Below are 20,462 nucleotides of genomic sequence, written 5' to 3'. Positions count from 1 at the left end.
CTAATGTAGAAAAGAAAAGAGTGTGTTCAGAAAGAAAGTGACTACCGTTATAGTCAGTTGATAAAATACAGTAGAGATAGTTTGTGTACGATGGTACTGTTCCCTACGATGGGCGTATCCCACTTAAGGGTTATGGATAGGTAACAAGAAAGTTAGTTGATGCTCGTAACAGCTTTTTTACTTTATAGAACAAGAAGTCGTTTAGAAAGATTCTACAACATTAACAAAAAACAGCTCAACAAAATTTGAAGATAAAATTTTAAAAACTTCATGATGAACATAAATTGTAAAAGTTATTTAAAATAAATTTAAATAGAATTGCAAAAATTATGTAAACGATGTCGTAAAATTCACTACCAAGATTTTCTCTATGTATTACATCTAAATCAAAAACACAATTTTTCAATAATCCTATTCCAAGTCATTAATAATATATAGAGGGGTTGAAGAAGACAAGCACGAAAATTTTTTCATACGTCTTTTTCTTGAAGAAGATAAAGAAATATCAATCTGAAAAAAAAAATTTTTTGTGTATTTATCTATTTTTGAGTTGCATAATCACTAAAATTAAATATCATATAATTTTTATATTAAGGTGTGATTAGGCGGCCCTAAGATCTGCTGCATTAAATTTTATAGAAATAAATATAATTATTTCTAATAAAGTTATTATTAACATTTACAACAATATTTTTATTTTTCAGCATAACTTACCAAGCACTGACTGCAATTTTAACCGTAAAGATTAGAAGAAAACAAGTTACAATTACGTCTTTATCTTTTTAAATCCTCTTTAAAACAGTTAATTTAGGTGGTTTAATTGTTTTCTGTGTTCAATTAATCATAGATTGAACATGCTAATGTTTGTATCTCCAGTTTGTCTTAAATCATAAATTATTTAATATATTTGCGTATACAAAAAAATGTGGTTCTTCTAAGGTTAAATAGCATTATAATTAGAACGAGGAAGGTACTAGCACTAAAAATCATTGTCATAGAACTTTTCTTGCAAGGTTTTTAAACTGTGTGTTATATTTTCTCTTTAAATATTTTCAAACTTTTGCATATAAATTTTTATTGCACATTCTGTTTTTAAATTATTAATTAGAGATTTATCTGTTTTTCTGGACCATTCTCTACACATTTTACCATATTTATTTTCACTTGTTAAGTACATACACAGTTTCATAAGTTTAAATGCATCAGGATTAATTGGATGATTGTCATTTGTAGTTAAAGGATGTAATTTATCTAATGTTTTATCAGCTCCCTCATTTTTATTACTGAATTTTTATGTGTACTCCTCAGTTATTTTTATAACAAAATTTTCAAGAAATAATAAAGTTCATGAAGTCAAAAGATTGCAGTTGAAAAGAGAAACATTATGATTTATGACACAAATAGTTAAAAATCATATTACGAGATAGATAGACTTCCCTTAAAATGTCTTTTTAGCATCCAAAATTTTCTGCTACAAAGCATTTTCTTGGCTATTATTTTAATAAATTAAATTTTAATATCATTAATTTTATAGTAATTTTTTTAGGGTGGATTTTACTAATGACGTAATAGTTGCTTTTAAGGTACGAATTAATCCAAAGGATATCCTTTAAAAGTAAATGCTTTTAATGCAAGTGATGGGACAATCAAGTTATAGGAAAGTATGTACGGTGTATAAAGTGAAAGAGAAGAATGCTTTTTTTAGTTATGTAAGGAAAACAAAATACTCATTTAAAATACTTGATTTAGAAACCATTTAAAAATTGTAATAATCAGCAGATGAAAATAATATCAAATTGACAATTATGAAAAAAATTCTGGAATTTTATTTACCGGACATGGTAATTAAGTATCCCCCCCGCGGTAGTTAAAATTAGTGTCAACAGAGTGTGATTTAATAACCCACCGGGTTGGTCTAGTGGTGAACGCGTCTTCCCAACAAATCAGCTGCTTTGGAAGTCGAGAGTTCCAGCGTTCAAGTCCTAGTGAAGCCAGTTATTTTTAGACAGATTTGAATACTAGATCGTGGATACCGGTGTTCTTTGGTGGTCGGGTTTCAATTAACCACACATCTCAGGAATGGTCAAACGAAGATGTACTAGACTACATTTCATTTACACTCATACATAACATCCTCATTCATCCTCTGAGGAATTATTTAAACGGTAGTTACCGGAGGCTAAACAGGAAAAAGAAAGAAAAAGATAGTGATTAATACTTTTGGTAGCAGAAATAAAATTAGGATTGAGAAAAACTGAAAGATCAAAAAATGTAAAAAGAGTAATAAGAAAAGGAATTTCTAATATGATTAGATTGAATAATAAAGAGGCAAAATTTGGATAAAATAAAGATTATAAAAACTCTAACAAATCAGACTTGGCTTTATTAAGGAAAGATGAATAAAGAAGCCATGGGTTACCATAGAGATTGGTTGAAAAATTAGAAGCTAGAAAAAATGTATTTCATACTACAGATTAAATGTTTGTAAATTTATTTACCTAACCCTTTTCAAAATTAAATATGAGTACATTGAATTTAATTCATATAAATTTAATAATTTACCTTTAATTAAATGATTATTAGCACCCTGAACATTAGAAGTAATAAGTGTAAGTTATATAAATTAAATGCAAAAAACATTTTACCATGATAAATAGATAAACCAGTGAAAAGACAGAAAGCCAAAGAGTAGATTAGAATATTAATAGATATAGTTATTTTAACAATTTTATCAGAATCTGAGAAAAATTATGAAAATAAGGGATTCAAAAACTGAAAGTTTGATCTGGGAAGAGAGTTAGGCAAGGATATCTAGCTGCAACCTTGTTTAACATGTACTCACATTTTGAAGATGTAATTAAAATCCTATAGAAGAAGATAAAAGGATCAGTATATGTATAAAAGAAAAATTAATTATACATGGTTCATAGATGATATGATTTTTTACTAGATGAAGCAGAAAATATTTGACAGGTGATCTCATAATCAGAAGACATGAAAAAATGTGTTATGAAAATAAAAATAATGAGAATAGAAAACAATAAGCCAAAGATTACTTACACAAGAGAATTAAGAACTGAACAAATAAAATGATAGAAGTACTTTGATGTGATGTTAACAGATGATTATCAAAGTGAAAACAGAATTAAAAAAAGAATAACATTCTGAGGAAGCATTTAGTAGAAAAAAACATTGTCATAGACAATGGAGTTAAACGTAGAACAGTTTTATAAAGCGCTGTGTTTAGAGCATACTTTTATATGTTAAATATGAACTCTTAATACTTGTCTCATAAATACTCTTAAATATGAACTCATTGAAAAGGGAAAAAATAGATGATTAAATAGACAGACACCCCATTTAATCGTATGGCTTAAAATCTCAATCTATGAACCTTAAAACCTCCCTTGGGATAACACAAATCTATCCTGAGAATTTTTAAACAATCGATTGCTTGGTTCTCACACAATGCTGATGTAAATACACAGACAGAACCCACCACAAGTTTTCACATTTGTATATTAGATAATAAATTATCCTTTTTTAATTACAATACTTCTTTTTTTTTACCTGTATTATGTTCTGGAAATTGTGAACTTTCATAATCTTTAAGTAGATCTTCCAACACCATGGATATATTTCGAGAAACAGCATCATTTGCTGATCTTGAATTTCGGCATACAACTAGATTACAGCATCTAATACAATTAAATATTGTTAAAATTAAATTACAATGACAAAAAACCCACAGAATAATACTCTTAAATATACAATAGAGAATATAATTGTAATAAATTTACACACAAAAATGAAGTGTGGCAAGTAAAGAACAAGAAATCAGATTTACAATTAGATATTAGTTCAAGATGAAATAAGCAGGAAATTTAGTTATTGTTATACTTCACGTACTATCATTCATTTATTTACCCTTATTGAATAGAGGCAAAATATAAAGCATAATGAATTGTTTTTCAAAAGAAGGTATATATTAATTTGTTGCTTTACAGTATGTCACAGTCTTCCTTATGGCTATGATCCATGTAAAGTAAGAGATACAGTTGATTTCTATGAAAGTAATTATGTCAATTCCTATTACTTAGTCAATTCCTATGGTAAAGAGAAAAAGGTTCACTTGTAGAATCGAGGGATGCTTAATCCTCTGCATGTATAGTGCAGAGAAGTGTTTGAGGATATTTCCCTCTGAGAATTCTGCTTTCTGCAATCTGACGTACACTTTTCATGAGTTTATTTACTGAAAGATAAATTTTAACACCTCTTGTACTAGAGCTCTAAGGATAAGAAAATTAAATGACTGTTTTAGTAATTTTTAACAACTTCTGAGGTTAAAATTACAATACTGAATTTCAATTTGAAGAATTTTGATCAAAATCTCTCTTGTTTTCCTTTTTATATGTAGATTACATTATTTTGCAGTTATCAGCATATAGAACAATTTTAATAAACTGTTACTCAATATTTATTTTTTTTAAATGTTAACTGAATATCACTAAAAAAATATTCAAAGATTTTAGAAAAATGTTAATATATTTGTTTTACAAACAATAAAATTTGTTATTTCTAACCCTGAGTGACAAGTCAGCATATTGTTCAATACCTCTCTGAGGTTAGAGATCTGTTTTAACTAGTTTATCCTATTAATTGTAACCTTTCTATGGTTACAATTAAACAAGCTTCCTTTATAAAAAAAATAAAATAAAATAAAATAAAAAATCATTGTTTGTTAAAATTAAAGAAAAAAATGTTAAACATCATTGTGTATTCTAATTTCATAAGAATAGAATGGTTTATTATTTTTATTAATAAACTTGATAATCACTAGGTATAAATTATTTATTGCATAATCTTTAAATTTTTATATTTTATTAATAATTTTCCACTTTTACAAATTTTTCTTATAAACAGATTCAGTTTAAAATCTTCTAGATTTTTGTTATTATTATAAATTGAAATTTTTAACATTTTAATACCTCAAAACAAAAATAATATAATGACAATAATAATAAATTTGGGAAAATTTATTACAGGAGGATTTATGTATTATCTAACTTATAATAATCTCAAACTTAGAGGTGCAATGAAAATATTGGTGTACTAGGAAAATGGTCTATCTACATATATATTCAAAGAATAACAACTTAACCACCAAAACACAGTAACAGAAAAACCTAAAAAAAAATCATACCAATAATCGACTTTCACAGGATCCTGCATCATCAGTTGGTACACAATTCTATACATCTATCAAGCAATTATTATAACATTCTATAATTACATCAATGTGGGTTCTGCAAAAGTCAACACTGATGTTAGTTTTTTTAGGTTTTTCTGTTACTGTGTTTTGGTGGTTAAGTTGTTATTTTTTGAATTTAATTAGCACAGTAGGCAATATGTTGATCAGTTATTCGAATTTTCAGCAAACTTTTATATATATATATATATATATATATATATATATATATATATATATAAAATGTAAAATATACTAACTTATTGTACACTTTATGTAAATGAAATGTATTTTTTCATGTTGGCTAGATGACTAGTTCAATTTCTTCCCTTGGAACATTGTCCATTGAAAGAGATTTTACATATTCTGTAAGATACATAGATTTATTAAATAGTGTATCATGTTCTTTGTTTTTTATATTTTAGAATTATCTTTAATTTGCTCTATATTTATTTAATTTTTTTTATTTGGACAAACATAGACTTTTTAAGTAAGGTTGCTCTTGAAAAGTAGTTTACCTGCAACCCAGCAATAGACAAATGAATATTTGCTTCCTCACTTACAAGAAATGATTGTACCCCAATCTACTAAAACATTTTTTATAAATAATAATCTATAAATTAGGCTACTCTTAACCTATCGCTAAAACAGCAGTAGGCTAAGAGTAATGGTTTTATAGTACTTTTATTGGAGAATAAATTGAAATATAATACTGTACTTTATTAATTTATGAAAAAATGCGAGAGATTAAGGGTTTAGTCTAATAATTGAAAATTTCATAAATGACTTAACAAATTAAATTGAGTTATAAAGAGAACAAGGTATTTTTGAAAATAATAATTAAAAAAAAATCCCATATTAATATATAGAAAGTTTAAAACTTTTCTGTATAATACCATAACCTAATAGGATTATATAAAATACAATTTAAAGTATATTACAAAATAAAATGGAAAAATGTAATAACAACATATACAATAGAAAATTGTTTTTTATCGAACAGCATTTCAATTATTTTGTTTTAGAAGATTTTTTTTTTTTTTTTTTTTGTCTTCAGTCATTTGACTGGTTTGATGCAGCTCTCCAAGATTCCCTATCTAGTGCTAGTCGTTTCATTTCAGTATACCCTCTACATCCTACATCCCTAACAATTTGTTTTACATATTCCAAACGTGGCCTGCCTACACAATTTTTTCCTTCTACCTGTCCTTCCAATATTAAAGCGACTATTCCAGGATGCCTTAGTATGCCGTAGTATGCCTTAGTATGTGCTTCAGAGGATGAGAGATGAGAGGAATGACAATTTTTGTAACATGTAAAAATGCCATGCCTGACCGGGATTCAAACCCAGGACCTTTGGATGAAAGGCTGAGATGCTACCACTTGTACCATGGAGGCTGGTTTAAATATTGCTACAGCATTTATATTTATTTCTTATGATAATCATATAAGTGGAAGACTAAAAATGAAAATATAGATTTATAATAACTTATATTTGATGAAATGTTCATCTTTTTTCAACTTATAAAGAAAATTTATGCAAATCTCTGAATGGGAATGATATAATTGTTTTTTAATCATGGGATCATCTCCATATGGTTAGCAGCATCATCAGAAAAGAGGTAAAAATATCTGCAGGTATGGAATTCAGAATCTTTCGTACATAAATTGAAGGACAAATGATAACATTCATTGTTGTAATTATTTAATGAGTTACAGAAACATGAAAACAACTTTTAAAATAAAAAGGTATTTTGTTATACTCCATGTAACATTTCAGGCTTCTCTTCGTCTACTTTTCCATGATACTATTATCTTATTTCTGGTTTCTAAAATGAATTCTCAAGAAAATAACTGCATAGATTCCAAAACTGTCAGTATCCAATAATGAAAAATGAAACACTCGTCAAGCAATCTCTGCCGACCAAATCAGAAAGTCTACGAGGATTATACTAGTCTTTATCAAGGATATTTCACCAATTTTTGACCGTAGTTGAGTTAATGCCACAAATTATAGCCATAAGCCTATACGTGATAAAGATTTGATAATGCAAATAAATAAATATTTTATTCTGATAGGTGCACGTATTATGCTGAATAGATAACATAAAATAACAGAAAATATCTTAATGGAGGAAACAGGAAGAAATTATATAATAAACGTTTATTATACTTTACTAAAATACTATACTTATTGTACTTTTTTTTTGTATTGAAGTAAACATGAGTTAAATGAAAAGTCAACATTCCAATCACTACCACATCTGTGCAGCCAGTGAGTTTAGATGAGTCGGTAGAAATATCTTTAAAGGCAAATCTTATAATTTTAAAAGCGTATTTTTAAAACATTAACCTGAATTTTTTCTGGTAGTTTTCAGATATTATATTACTTTGATTATGCTATTTTAATAAAAAGTGAAAATTTATTAAGATATTGTTTGCTTTTTAGATTCATTTCATTAATGTTCTTTTATAATTAATTTTAGTGCTTATTCAGAGGTTTTCTCTCTCTGTGCATTAGATCATAATTTTAAATTAATATTTATTTGTTTAGTAAATAAATAATTAATGTTTTAAGTAGGTACACCTGGCAGTCAATTTGTTTAGTACATAATTCAGTTGTTGATAATGTGATAAAGCAAAGCGCAGTTCAGTTTAAGTAACAAGTAATCTAATATCAATACGATGCCAGAAGTATATGATTATTTACTTACATAATTCATTTATTTCACATTAACTCCAATTATAGTACATAAGACTGCCATTGTGATTTATTTAAAAAGATATTTTAACAATGCAAACAAGCATCGCCTAATATCTAATATATCATTATACAATTTACTTGTAAATAGTAAGAACCTGTTGAACTAACCTAAAATCTGATTTTATCAGCTAAACAAAATTATCTTCTTTAAACATAATAATAGTAGTTTACCTTTCTTTAGTAGTTTATAACTACTAGAAACCCTGTAGAACACATAAGGGCTTGCTTTACTTTCCCTCGGTGAAGAGATTCACATCCTGGACTCCTTCATTCTAATTTCTTCATTAAAAAAATGGGCAAATTTATTTACATTTATTCCAGTCGTAGAAAACTTTTACGGTTTGGTTAAAATTGATCAAAGGCCAGTAATTTATGGAAAATCTAACTCGTAAAATTTATTTAAAAAAACATTTTTTTTTTATCTGTACAGGATGGTAAATTGGAAGCATCAAGTGCAATTTAAAAATTAGCAACAATAAAAATCTTGCAATTTGAAATGATTCGATTGGTCAGCCGCTAACCTAAATGCTACATTACAAGTTGGTTACATTACAAGTTTGGCTTGCAGTTGGTTATTAATTTGGACAAAAAGTCCAAAACTTATAGTTTGATGGTGAGAAATTCCAAAACCTATAATATCGACCACCAATTATGTGAAGGAAGTTCAATAATGAGCAAAAAGACTTTCTAATCCTTTTAAGTGCTATTGAAAATTTTCCTACCCTTCACTATTATCAAAGTTATCATTGTCATTTCTTGGCAATGTATACGGACAGAAATAACGTTAGACTGTTAATTAAAAACAAAGTAAAAATTACAATTCGATTCTGCTGATGTTAGATCATGAAAGTAGATTGTATTTGCAATGTTAAGTCGATGATTTTTAAAAACAAAAGATATAAAAATTTGAAAATGCCCAGTTTCAAGATTTTGAAGTCGATATTGTCATTAGCTTTCTCATTGCTTTCTTTAATGACCCAGATATATTATTAAACAAGAACACATCATAATACCACTGTTATGAAAGTGGTATTCAAATTACAGTCTCGCTTTGTTCATCACGAAACTGGGTATTGGTTGAACATAATTAAGTCAGAAAAAGCGACTCTGATTACCATTTCATCTTGATTCTTTACATGTAATATAGTTATAGAAGAAAAACAGGGACTAAATAAAACCCCCTTCAAAAAAAAATACACTTAAATACAAATATTTTATAGATTCTTTTTAAATTTTGAATTTTTGAACTATTAACATAATGATGCGTTAATAATTACTTTTAATTTGATGCTGATTTCCAAAAGTCAAAATTCAAAGAATTGAAGAAGTATTATTTTTTCTTTTTAGTTTTTTTTTTTTTTTTTTTTTTAATATTTTTTTTTCTTTTTAGTTTTTTTTGTTACATCTTCAGTTCAATTAATGACAATTAATGTTGTTATTTTATGATTAGTATAGAATGAGACCTGTTTTATTATTATATTTTTTCTTTTTTTTTTGCTCTGACCACTAAAAACCACGTTAACATAGTTTGGGTTTATTTTTATTTTCTCAAAAAAGTTTTCATTCTTTCACTCAGTTCTTTCCATTCTTCCATCCATCTATTCAGGTGTATATCTTGCTCTGAAAAATTAAATTCTTATAACGATTTTCTAAATTCATTTCTGTCTTCAATCAAATCTACAGTTGTTGAATGTTTTTAAATCTTTTTCTACTTCTTTAAACTCTCTGGTCTTTGTGATTCTGTTTTCATAATATCAAATATTTGTTTTGTCAGACTTGTTCATTCTGTATAAATGTTCATAAAATATTAATCTTCTTTTTTTTGGATTAAATTCCCAATTTTTCTGTGTCAGTAAATTTCTTTTTTCTTTTCAATTTGTAAATTCCATCTTCATATTCTGGTCAGTATATTTTTATTAGAATTTTTTTTTTCTATTTTTGTTATTTTCTGTTCTGAAAAGTGCTGTAAACATTCTGCTCTACATAATGCTTCTGGTAGGGCCACAGTTTTATAACGCCTTAATTCTGAATTATATTACAGGACATTTTTTTTTGTATATATTTTTCATTAGATTGTTTCCAATTTTTTTTATTCTGCTTTTCATGCCACTTTTTTTTCAATTACATTTGGTGTAATGATTTTTCTCAGATATTAACATTTTTTAACCCTTTTTTATTTCTTTATTCCCGGAAAATTTAATGGTTTGTATTCAAAAGTTAAGTTTTAAGCGTGATTTCCAAATAGTTTGAAATAAAAACTGAAATACGATCTCTCATCAGTTTTGTTCAGAAAATAATTCGAGATTAAAATAGATAAATCTATTACTTAAGATAAACAAAATAGTAAAATCGGGATAAAATTTAAATATTTAAATGTAAAAATTTTATTATCTCATATCGATCTGCTAATTTTTGCAAAACATTAGAGATGAGAATCAAAATTAAAGAATTAGAAAAATGTGTAAGCAAAATGGTCTACAAATTTCATACAAAAAACAAAATGGTTTCCAATACTAAAAGAAGAATCCAAACAGTGAAATTTCAGAAAAAGAGTTCAAAAATAAAAATATGTAAGTGAAATAACTGTCATTAATGCTTTGAAAAAAGAAGAAGTAAAAGCTAAAACACAAAAAATGGAATAGCTTATCGTACAAGAAATAAAAAATCGTTATCCAAAACGATAAATTAAGACACAATAAAACCGTAATTTTACCGGAAGCGCTGTATAGTGCGGAACTCCTACAGAAAATCCAGTAAAAGTTAAAAATTAATTTTAAGAAAAACCCATTTACAAAAACTGGAAGATAATATTCATAAATTATTAAAAAAATCAGAAGAATTTACCAAAATTTTGAAAAAATAGATCATACAAAAGAAAAATAACTCAAATTTTTCGTTCGCTTTTATGTAACAGAAGAACCTAGATTAATAAAAAAATATTACCTTTGTTGAAAAAAGGAAAGCCAAAATAAGCCGGTTCAAAAAAATGTAAAAACATCCAAAATTTTTATTATTATTTTTTTTAAGATGACTGGCATTAACTGCTTTGGTCATTTTGCCCTATGAAAATGGAAATGTGTAGTGTATGAAAAATTTCGTGCCTGACCGGGATTCGAACCCAGGACCTTCGGATGAAAGGCTAAAACGCTACCACTCCGCCACGGAGATCGGAAAAATATTTTTTTTAAATATTAAATATTTCTAAAGAAATAATTTTCGACAGATAATCTTTCAGAAAATTAGCAGATGGATCTTAATTTCCAGAGAAATAGAAAAGGAAACGGAATGGATGGACCGAAGAGAGAAGAGAAAAGTTAAGAGAACGAATGAAAGAATTTTGGAAAAGAAAGAAGTCAGGACTGTGCACGAGTAATTCTTTGGAGGTTCGATTAAAGAAGAAATAATAATAACAATAAACATAAAACATTTTCAACGTATATAAAAATCTTTTAGATTTTTTCGGACTTGGATGTAATTCGTCATCAGTGTTCTTACACATAATTCGTTTTTTTTTATTACTATTATTATTATTTTATTATTATTCATTATTATTTCATTAAAATTGAACAATAATATACCTATATTATTTTGATTAATATTTTTTTTAAAATTAAACTCCTGACATTCCGGATAACATGAGATCTGATTACCTTGAGATCGCAAAATCAAATTCTACTGAATTATGTGGATCCACCGCAACGGTAGAACAGCCTTCACATGCTATTATTGTCACAGAAGGAGGTATACGTATGATCTTTAGGTCATGAATAAGGGTGTAGGGTGGATGTAAGACTGTAAGCTATTCAGAATATTGAATACTGAATGATGCAGCGGGTAGCGGGGTCGGAAGAGAGAGACACTAGAAAAAAGGAAGAAAAGAAGCATATATTGAGGTGGCACTTACTTACCCGATGAACAAAATTAGCAGAATCAGCAGTCTTGAATAAGATGAGCAGCAAATTCTAACAGTAGCACTTCCACTATGTACATTGCTAGCGGAATAGAACAATGCTGTTCTTTGGTACTGGTAACTGTTCGACATATTTTTCTCCCATAGACTTGGTTTTCCGCCACCGACTGTAAAATAAATAAATAAAAAATTATTTACTTACATAAACTTTTTCTCTTTTTATATATTAATTCTAGTAGTAGTGAATGAAATGAATCGATATTGTTGTTATATCTCATAGGTACACATATACAGAGTGTATCACGAAGTTCCCCGAAACTTTTATAACCTATTCTACTCGTGAAAATAATGAAAAAGTTCATATAAACGTAGTCCTAAAATGCTTCGTTTGCGAGTTACGGCTAGTGAAAGATTTCGCTCGGTTTTCAGCCGCCCCGATGAAATGAGGTCGTACTGAATTTTTTTTTTTAAACTGAATTTTTTTGTTTTAAAAAGACGTTAATTAAGGAGCAGAATTAGTGATTTTTTTAAACCTGAAAGATCGGATAAAATAGGTCCTAGAACCGTATCTGTAGTAGTTTTTGAGAAATCTGGAGTGAAAACCAATAAATTTAAATAAAAACCCCGATTTTCAATGTATGACGTTTAATAACTTTTAAATGATTAATAACACGTAAAACCTTTAAACAAAACTTATAGAGAATTAATTCTGGAAAAAAATGGTAAGTTAATCGAACAAAACAAAGAAAAGTAAAAAAATTCAAATTTTATTTGGAAACAATACATTACTACAGTCGTCAGAAAAGTATATTTAATGTAAATAAAAACCGTATTCTGTTTTGGTGATGTAAAATTTACTGTTAAAAAATTAAAAAAACTGGAAATTACATAATAATTGTAAAATAAAAATTACTTAGATAATATTTTTAATGACATTTTTAATAATAATTATTAATGACCGATACAATAAATTATTTGAAAAATTATTATTTCAAAGTTGTCAATAAAATAACAACAGCTGACCGACACTGCCCGATACTAAATTACTGTCTAAATCATTTTATAAGGTACATTTAGTATATCGGGTACTAACCCAGCGGGTTGGTCTAGCGGTGAACGCGTCTTCCCAAAATCAGCCGATTTGGAAGTCGAGAGTTCCAGCGTTCAAAGTCCTAGTAAAGTCAGTTATTTTTACACGGATTTGAATACTAGATCGTGGATGCCGGTATTATTTAGCGGTCGGGTTTCAATTAACCGCACATCTCAGGAAAGGTCGAACTGAGACTGTACAAGACTACACTTCATTTGCACTCGTACATATCATGCTCATTCAGCCTCTGAAGAATTATCTAAACGGTAGTTACCGGAGGCTAAACAGGAAAAAGAGAGTATATCGGGTTACTGTGAACCGTGCTGTCGTTAACGGTTTTCTGTGAATTTTAATTTGAATGTGATCGATTTGCCATCGAAGTAATGCTGTACTTATTTACAACAGAGGAATACGCTGATATGGTTTTCATTTTGGGTGTGTGTAACGCTAATGCTACAGTTGCTGTAGTAGAATATGAAATATGTTTTCCGAATCGCAGGATTCCAGGTCCCAAAACAATTAGCGCGACTTTTCGCAGTCTTCGAGAAACAGCTACACTACCTAGTATTCGAACCGGTTACGAAAGTTCTGTCTAACATGACGCTGTTATTCGTGAAATTATTTTCGATGCGGTTCAGCGCAGTCCAGCGGTCAGTACACGATGTCTTTCTAAGCGGATCGGAGTTTCGCGTTTGATAGTTTGAAAGACACTTAAACAAAACAAGTTTTATCCTTATCACAAACAACCGGTTCAACATCTATACCCTGGAGACGATCGGCTTCGCTTGGAGTTCAAAAACAGGTGGAATACAAATCGACAACTCTACAAGTACGGTTTTGTTTACTGATGAGGCAAATTTCACTCGAGATGGCGTCAATAACTTACGCGGTGAACGTAGATGGGCAGAAATAAATCCTCATGAAACAGTGGAAGGCAATTTTCAACACCGATTTAGCGTCGATGTGGTGCGGCTTTCTTCACAATCAGCTGACTGAAATAAATTATACATACTACTTCAGTGATGGTTTAGCTGCTCAATACAATAATTTCACGAATTTTATCAATTTGTGCCACCGCGAAGAAAACTTTACGATAACAGCCGATTGGAACTTCTTTGGTACTAGCCACGGACATCACCGTGATGGAATTGAAGGTACTACAAAACGATTAGAAGCACGTGCCGTTCTTCAGCGACCTATAGAAAACCAGATATTGACACCAAGAGACTTATTTGAATTTTGTAAAGAAAGTATACCAGGAATCAGGTTCTTTTTTATTCCAGGCGTTCATATTACCCGGCCGCTTAAATGCTGAGATCGACTTGCACTTTCTTCAAGAACTACCGCAGCTGTTTAAAAATGTACCTCTAACGCTGAGACGCAAAGTAAACTTCCAGCACGATGGCGTTCCTCCCCGCATCTCTTGTGCCGTTTCCACTCGCTTAAATCGTTATTTCCCCGAGAAATGGATCTGTCGTTGAGGTTCACATTCTTGGTCACCGAATTCGACTGATCTTAATACTTGTAGATTTCCGTCTGGGGACGGATGAAAAATATTGTATTTTTTTTTTTGTCTTCAGTCATTTGACTGGTTTGATGCAGCTCTCCAAAATTCCCTATCTAGTGCTAGTCGTTTCATTTCAGTATACCCTCTACATCCTACATCCCTAACAATTTGTTTTACATATTCCAAACGTGGCCTGCCTACACAATTTTTTCCTTCTACCTGTCCTTCCAATATTAAAGCGACTATTCCAGGATGTGGCCTATAAGTCTGTCTCTTCTTTTAACTATATTTTTCCAAATGCTTCTTTCTTCATCTATTTGCCGCAATACCTCCTCATTTGTCACTTTATCCACCCGTCTGATTTTTAACATTCTCCTATAGCACCGCATTTCAAAAGCTTCTAACCTTTTCTTCTCAGATACTCCGATCGTCCAAGTTTCACTTCCATATAAAGCGACACTCCAAACATACACTTTCAAAAATCTTTTCCTGACATTTAAATTAATTTTTGATGTAAACAACTTATATTTCTTACTGAAGGCTCGTTTAGCTTGTGCTATTCGGCATTTTATATCGCTCCTGCTTCGTCCATCTTTAGTAATTCTACTTCCCAAATAACAAAATTCTTCTACCTCCATAATCTTTTCTCCTCCTATTTTCACATTCAGTGGTCCATCTTTGTTATTTCGACTACATTTCATTACTTTTGTTTTGTTCTTGTTTATTTTCATGCGATAGTTCTTGCGTAGGACTTCATCTATGCCGTTCATTGTTTCTTCTAAATCCTTTTTATTCTCGGCTAGAATTACTATATCATCAGCAAATCGTAGCATCTTTATCTTTTCACCTTGTACTGTTACTCCGAATCTAAATTGTTCTTTAACATCATTAACTGCTAGTTCCATGTAAAGATTAAAAAGTAACGGAGATAGGGAACATCCTTGTCGGACTCCCTTTCTTATTATGGCCTCTTTCTTATGTTCTTCAATTGCTACTGTTGCTGTTTGGTTCCTGTACATGTTAGCAATTGTTCTTCTATCTCTGTATTTGAACCCTAATTTTTTTAAAATGCTGAACATTTTATTCCAGTCTACGTTATCGAATGCCTTTTCTAGGTCTATAAACGCCAAGTATGTTGGTTTGTTTTTCTTTAATCTTCCTTCTACTATTAATCTGAGGCCTAAAATTGCTTCCCAAAATATTGTATACAAAACAAAAATACATTCCAGTGAGGAATTAATTTTCTGCATTATGGATGCGGCTGAGGAACTTAAGTACAGCTCTGAAGAACTAAAAAGAGCAACAAAAGCGGTACAGAAGCGTGTCAAGAAATGTGTTGAAAATGGCGGGCTCATTTTTGAATACTTGTTAGAAACTGGTACGTATAATGTTTCTAAATAAAGTTCGAATTTTTCAAACTGTTTTTTTTTTGTTTTATTCAACTTATCTTACACCAATTTGTTTAGAATTACTCATTTACTAAAGTTACTGTACGTCAAACGTAAAAAAAACATGTTTTTTTATCCTAACAAGATTTCACAAAACCTATTCCAGTTACAGTTCTGGGACCTATTTTATTCGATTTTTCTGGTCAAACCCCGTAAGAAATCGCTAATTCTACCCCTTAATTAACGTCTTAACAACTTCAGAACGACTTCATTTCATCGGGGTAGCTGAAATCCGAGCAGACATTTTCACTAGCCGTAACTCCAAACGAAGCATTTCATAGCTTAATGTGTATATGAACTTTTTCCATTATTTTCACTAATAGAATTGGTTGTGAAAGTTTCCGGAGAACTTCGTGATACATTCTTTATATCGTATGAATGAACTGGAGAAAATAAAGAAAAAAATTCATATAAACAAAGGTACAGAAACACTTAGTGAGTGCCGGCTGGTGAAAGATTTCGCCCTGACCTTTGCCCCTTCGGTAAAATTGCCCGTATTAAGGGATAAATTCTGTGATTTTATATAAAATATGATGTGAAAAATTGAAAAACGTAGATCTCAGAACTGTATTTTTAGTAGTTTTCATGATATCTCGGGTAAAAAACAAATGATCGGAGTCGAAAAATACACTATTTTGTGTTTGGCGTAAAACAATTTTGTTAAAATGGATAATAAACACAAAACTTTTAAATGGAATTTGTATTTAATTTGATACTGAGTAGAATTACATGAATGAAAGTCCTCAGAAATTAACGAAAAACGTAAGATATTCAAAATTTATTACAAGTAATATTAATAAATATTACAATAATGCCAGATGTTTTATTACAATCACTTACTTTTTATTATAATGAAAAATTCCACTCCTTCCCGGGATTATTTTATTTTTTTAACCACTTTAGAGCAACCGGTAACCGCCTAGAAGACGTTACTTCGGTCGGTGTCCCAAGTGACGTGGCTGAAGACTAGCCCCCCCCCCCCTTAATGCAGCTTGAAGCTGATCTCCTGACGGGGTCTCTCTTGAATCATTGAGAAATCACGACATCCCTCCCAGTTGCCATGGTGATTCTCCCCAAAAGAGATACCCTTCCCCCAACTATCATCTAGTCTGGGTCCGGGTATGCACCCCCCCACATATACCCCCTTGAATCGCGCGCCCGCCTCACGGACCTCGAGGTTCCTCAATGCGTAATCCAGCCATCTGCTGGACCCAAATGCCCTCGGCAAAGAGGCTCTCTCCCTGGCCCTGTGCGTGTCCACGATTCGATCCCTTGGCGACAGAATCTTTTTGGCCAGTTCACCCCGAATTTTTTTTTTAAATTCACATTAGTGGAGTTTGACATCCATTCGGTATACTTTCATTAGCTCCGGTCGGTCGAAGATATGTGTCGTTGCTCTTCAGTGAGATGAGGTATAGTACCTCACTTATATGTGTAGCAAGATTAATTTACAAACACAATTCAGTATACACACAACCAAGTCACCAACATTACAAAATGGATGAAATACGGTTATTAAATACTTTAAATTTATTATCCATATTTACAATAATACAGTTCTATTAGCAGGTCATACTACAACACGTGTAGAATACTGGTATATACAGATGAATATTAGTTTCATCTACACCGGAAGATATATTAAGCAAATAAATGATTAATTCGGCTATTAGACACAACAAAACCAAAATTTCTTCTTTTTATACTATTTCATTTACAATCAGTTTCTCAGATAACGAAACTTCAAATAAATCGTATTAAACAACCACGAGGTGAAAGAGAGGTATCCGATGATACATTCCAAGACAATATACAATAAAAGTCTGAACAAAGCATAATACAAGTAAAAGTACAAGGAATAAAATATAATTAAAAATGTACGCAAAGTCCGTAACAAAATACACAACAAATCATAGAATACACAACAAAAAATCATAGAGCAAAAAAAGGATAAATAGTCAACACAACAGTTAAATTATCAATAGACAAAATATTTACCGCATAACAGTCTCCAGATCCAATAGATGCAACAGTTTCAGTCGTTTCCCATACTCACTATTATCCAATACGTGGATGGATCGAATCACGATAATTTTTCACGTGTATTAAGCTTAAATACGAGTATATACTTTGAGCTTAACCGGTGAATTTCTTTCCGAATAGACACCATAGAGGTAATCGTGGATCTCCTTGTTCTTCACAAACCACGGCGCCTCCGATCGTTCCTCAGCACTTTGTTCTGAACCTTTGGACCGCTTGCCGAACCCCAAAGTTGTATCCCGTAGGCCTATATCGGCTTTAAAAACACCTTATAGAATAACGGTTTGTAACTTAAAGGCAACACGGACCTTTTTCCTAGTAACCAGATCGACCGCCTAAGCTTAGTATTTAATCGCTTTCAGTTCTCTCTCACGTAATTTCCCGCGTTAGGCGACGGTCCAAATGAAGTCCTAGGTATCGTATGTTATCCGAATAAAAGATGTGAACTCCTTCTAGGCAGACTCCTGGGCAGAATCCCCTCCTCACCGCAAACGTCACACGACTCGATTTTGCAGTTATCTTCCGTTTAGCTAGCCACCTACTGAGGTCTAACTGCGATCGCAGTTTCTCTGACGCAAGTGTTGCGCGAACGTCGACCGTCATAAGTCATAATCGCCGTGTAATCAGTAAAGGACACAAAAGTTACTTTAGTGAAAGTTTTATTTTTATTTTCGTAACGTGTATGTTGTAATCTGTAACGAACTCGTTAAAAGCACCGTCCTAGTAAAAGCGATTAGTTTTACTAGGATTCGAACCTCAGAACCTTCGACTTTGAAAATCAACTGTTAAACAACTGATTTGCGACAGCGAGTTAACCAGTAGATCATCCCGACGGGCTATTACTGAAATTTAAGTAACAGAAATACACTACACATATAAATATAGATGCGTGTCGGTATTTATTAGTATTTAAAAGTAGTTTATTCACCCTTTGTCTAAGTAATAACAGAGTCGGTAATTACTTTACCATTATTTAACGATAAGTAAACAGTGTAGTTTATTTATATTAGCCATCGTCTACTTCCTATAACCGGTACTTAAAATATTATAACTATTATAATAGGTACTTCAGTTGTCTGCTTTATTTTATTTTATTTTAACAAGATGTTAGATTTTTCATCTTTTTTTTTTTTGTTAACTAGGTGGGGAATCCCATTTACGGACGCCTAAGCAGTGTCGGGCTCGCAAACAGATGCCGCAAGATGTTATTAATATGCGTATGTAAACCTGCGCACTACCGACTAAACCACACCCCTGGCTACCACCGTCCTGGAACCGCTAACGAAGCAGTCCTTCTGGAACGGGGTTTACACGCCCACTCACACACTCATATGTCATAGTGTAATCGCATCATAATAGGAAAATCAACAGAAATACATCGGTTACAGCAAACAAGATAATCACCGTACATCAAGATACAGAAAACAGATTATGAAACTACATACAAAGAAAAAATTAACACGATATATACAAATACAAGAGAAGAAAACAAGTTTCACAATATAAACGTAAAAAATCATCAAAAAAAAACCAGCAAGAACATAAAAAATAAACGTCTGAAAAGAGACATTCATTAATATTACAACACTAAAAATGCATAGATCGGATGACAGAGAAAAAAAGAAAAAAAAAAGTTTAAATACCTGCAGCCGAACAGCAAAACCTCACATAATGCAGAAGATACAAAATACTACATACTACAATAAGACCCCAAGAAAAAGGGAATTAGCCCACGATCAGAAAAACATAATATACATCAAAAGCCAAATACTCAAATATTTACGTAAAAAAACAAAAATACATCATAATATCAGTACAGCAAACTTTCATCATAAACTGTCTTCCATTTCCTGTTTTCCATATATAATATATTTCATAATGTGTTTCTATGTATTTTAATTTCAATTTTTCTTCTCTAAAATTCTATTTTATTCGTACAACAAATCTTTCAAATATTTTTCATTGTTCTCAAGGCAATATCATCTGTGAAACGACTGATTTTACAGGACTTATAATTTATCCTTATTCCAGTCCTGCTAGTTTCTGATAATTCCATAGCATTTAGTATATTCAGGTTAAATAGTAGAGGAAATAAGCTATTTATTACTTTTTTTATATATATGTACAGTTACAGAATTTTTCTTCGATCTTAATAATCCATTCTAATATTTTTGAGCATCGTAATTCATTTAACATAGACAAAGACCTTTTAAATATCGATAAAAGTTACCGCGATTTCTTTATCGATTTGCAATAATCTTTTAAAAAATATTTTTAGACCCCGATTAGTTTCACGAATCTGTTTCTTCTACATTCAACTGATTATGTTAAAATTTTGTATATAGTTTTTTTATCTTAGCGATGTATAAATCTGACTACTTTTATGAAATGTATAACGCAAAATTGAGTTCTGTATTCTTCACATTTTCTTGCGGTATTGGTATCGGTCTTCGTA

The 20,462-nt window shown here is 30.5% G+C and overlaps 1 protein-coding gene across 1 annotated transcript in view; it reads right to left on the bottom strand.

Annotated features, from left to right (window-relative positions):
- LOC142320406 (gamma-aminobutyric acid receptor subunit alpha-6) overlaps positions 1-20,462 on the bottom strand; it is a 105,549-nt gene that overhangs the window by 50,440 nt on the left and 34,647 nt on the right. Inside the window, 2 exon segments of the mRNA XM_075358113.1 lie at positions 3,571-3,698; positions 11,921-12,089. Coding sequence (XP_075214228.1) covers positions 3,571-3,698; positions 11,921-12,054 — 262 coding nt within the window. The 5' untranslated portion in view covers positions 12,055-12,089.

This window comes from Lycorma delicatula, chromosome 2 (genome assembly GCF_047948215.1).
Source record: "Lycorma delicatula isolate Av1 chromosome 2, ASM4794821v1, whole genome shotgun sequence".
In the NCBI taxonomy this organism is placed as follows: Eukaryota; Metazoa; Arthropoda; class Insecta; order Hemiptera; family Fulgoridae; genus Lycorma; species Lycorma delicatula.
Note: the sequence above shows the minus strand (reverse complement) of the source record. Positions and strands in the feature narration are given on the sequence as shown.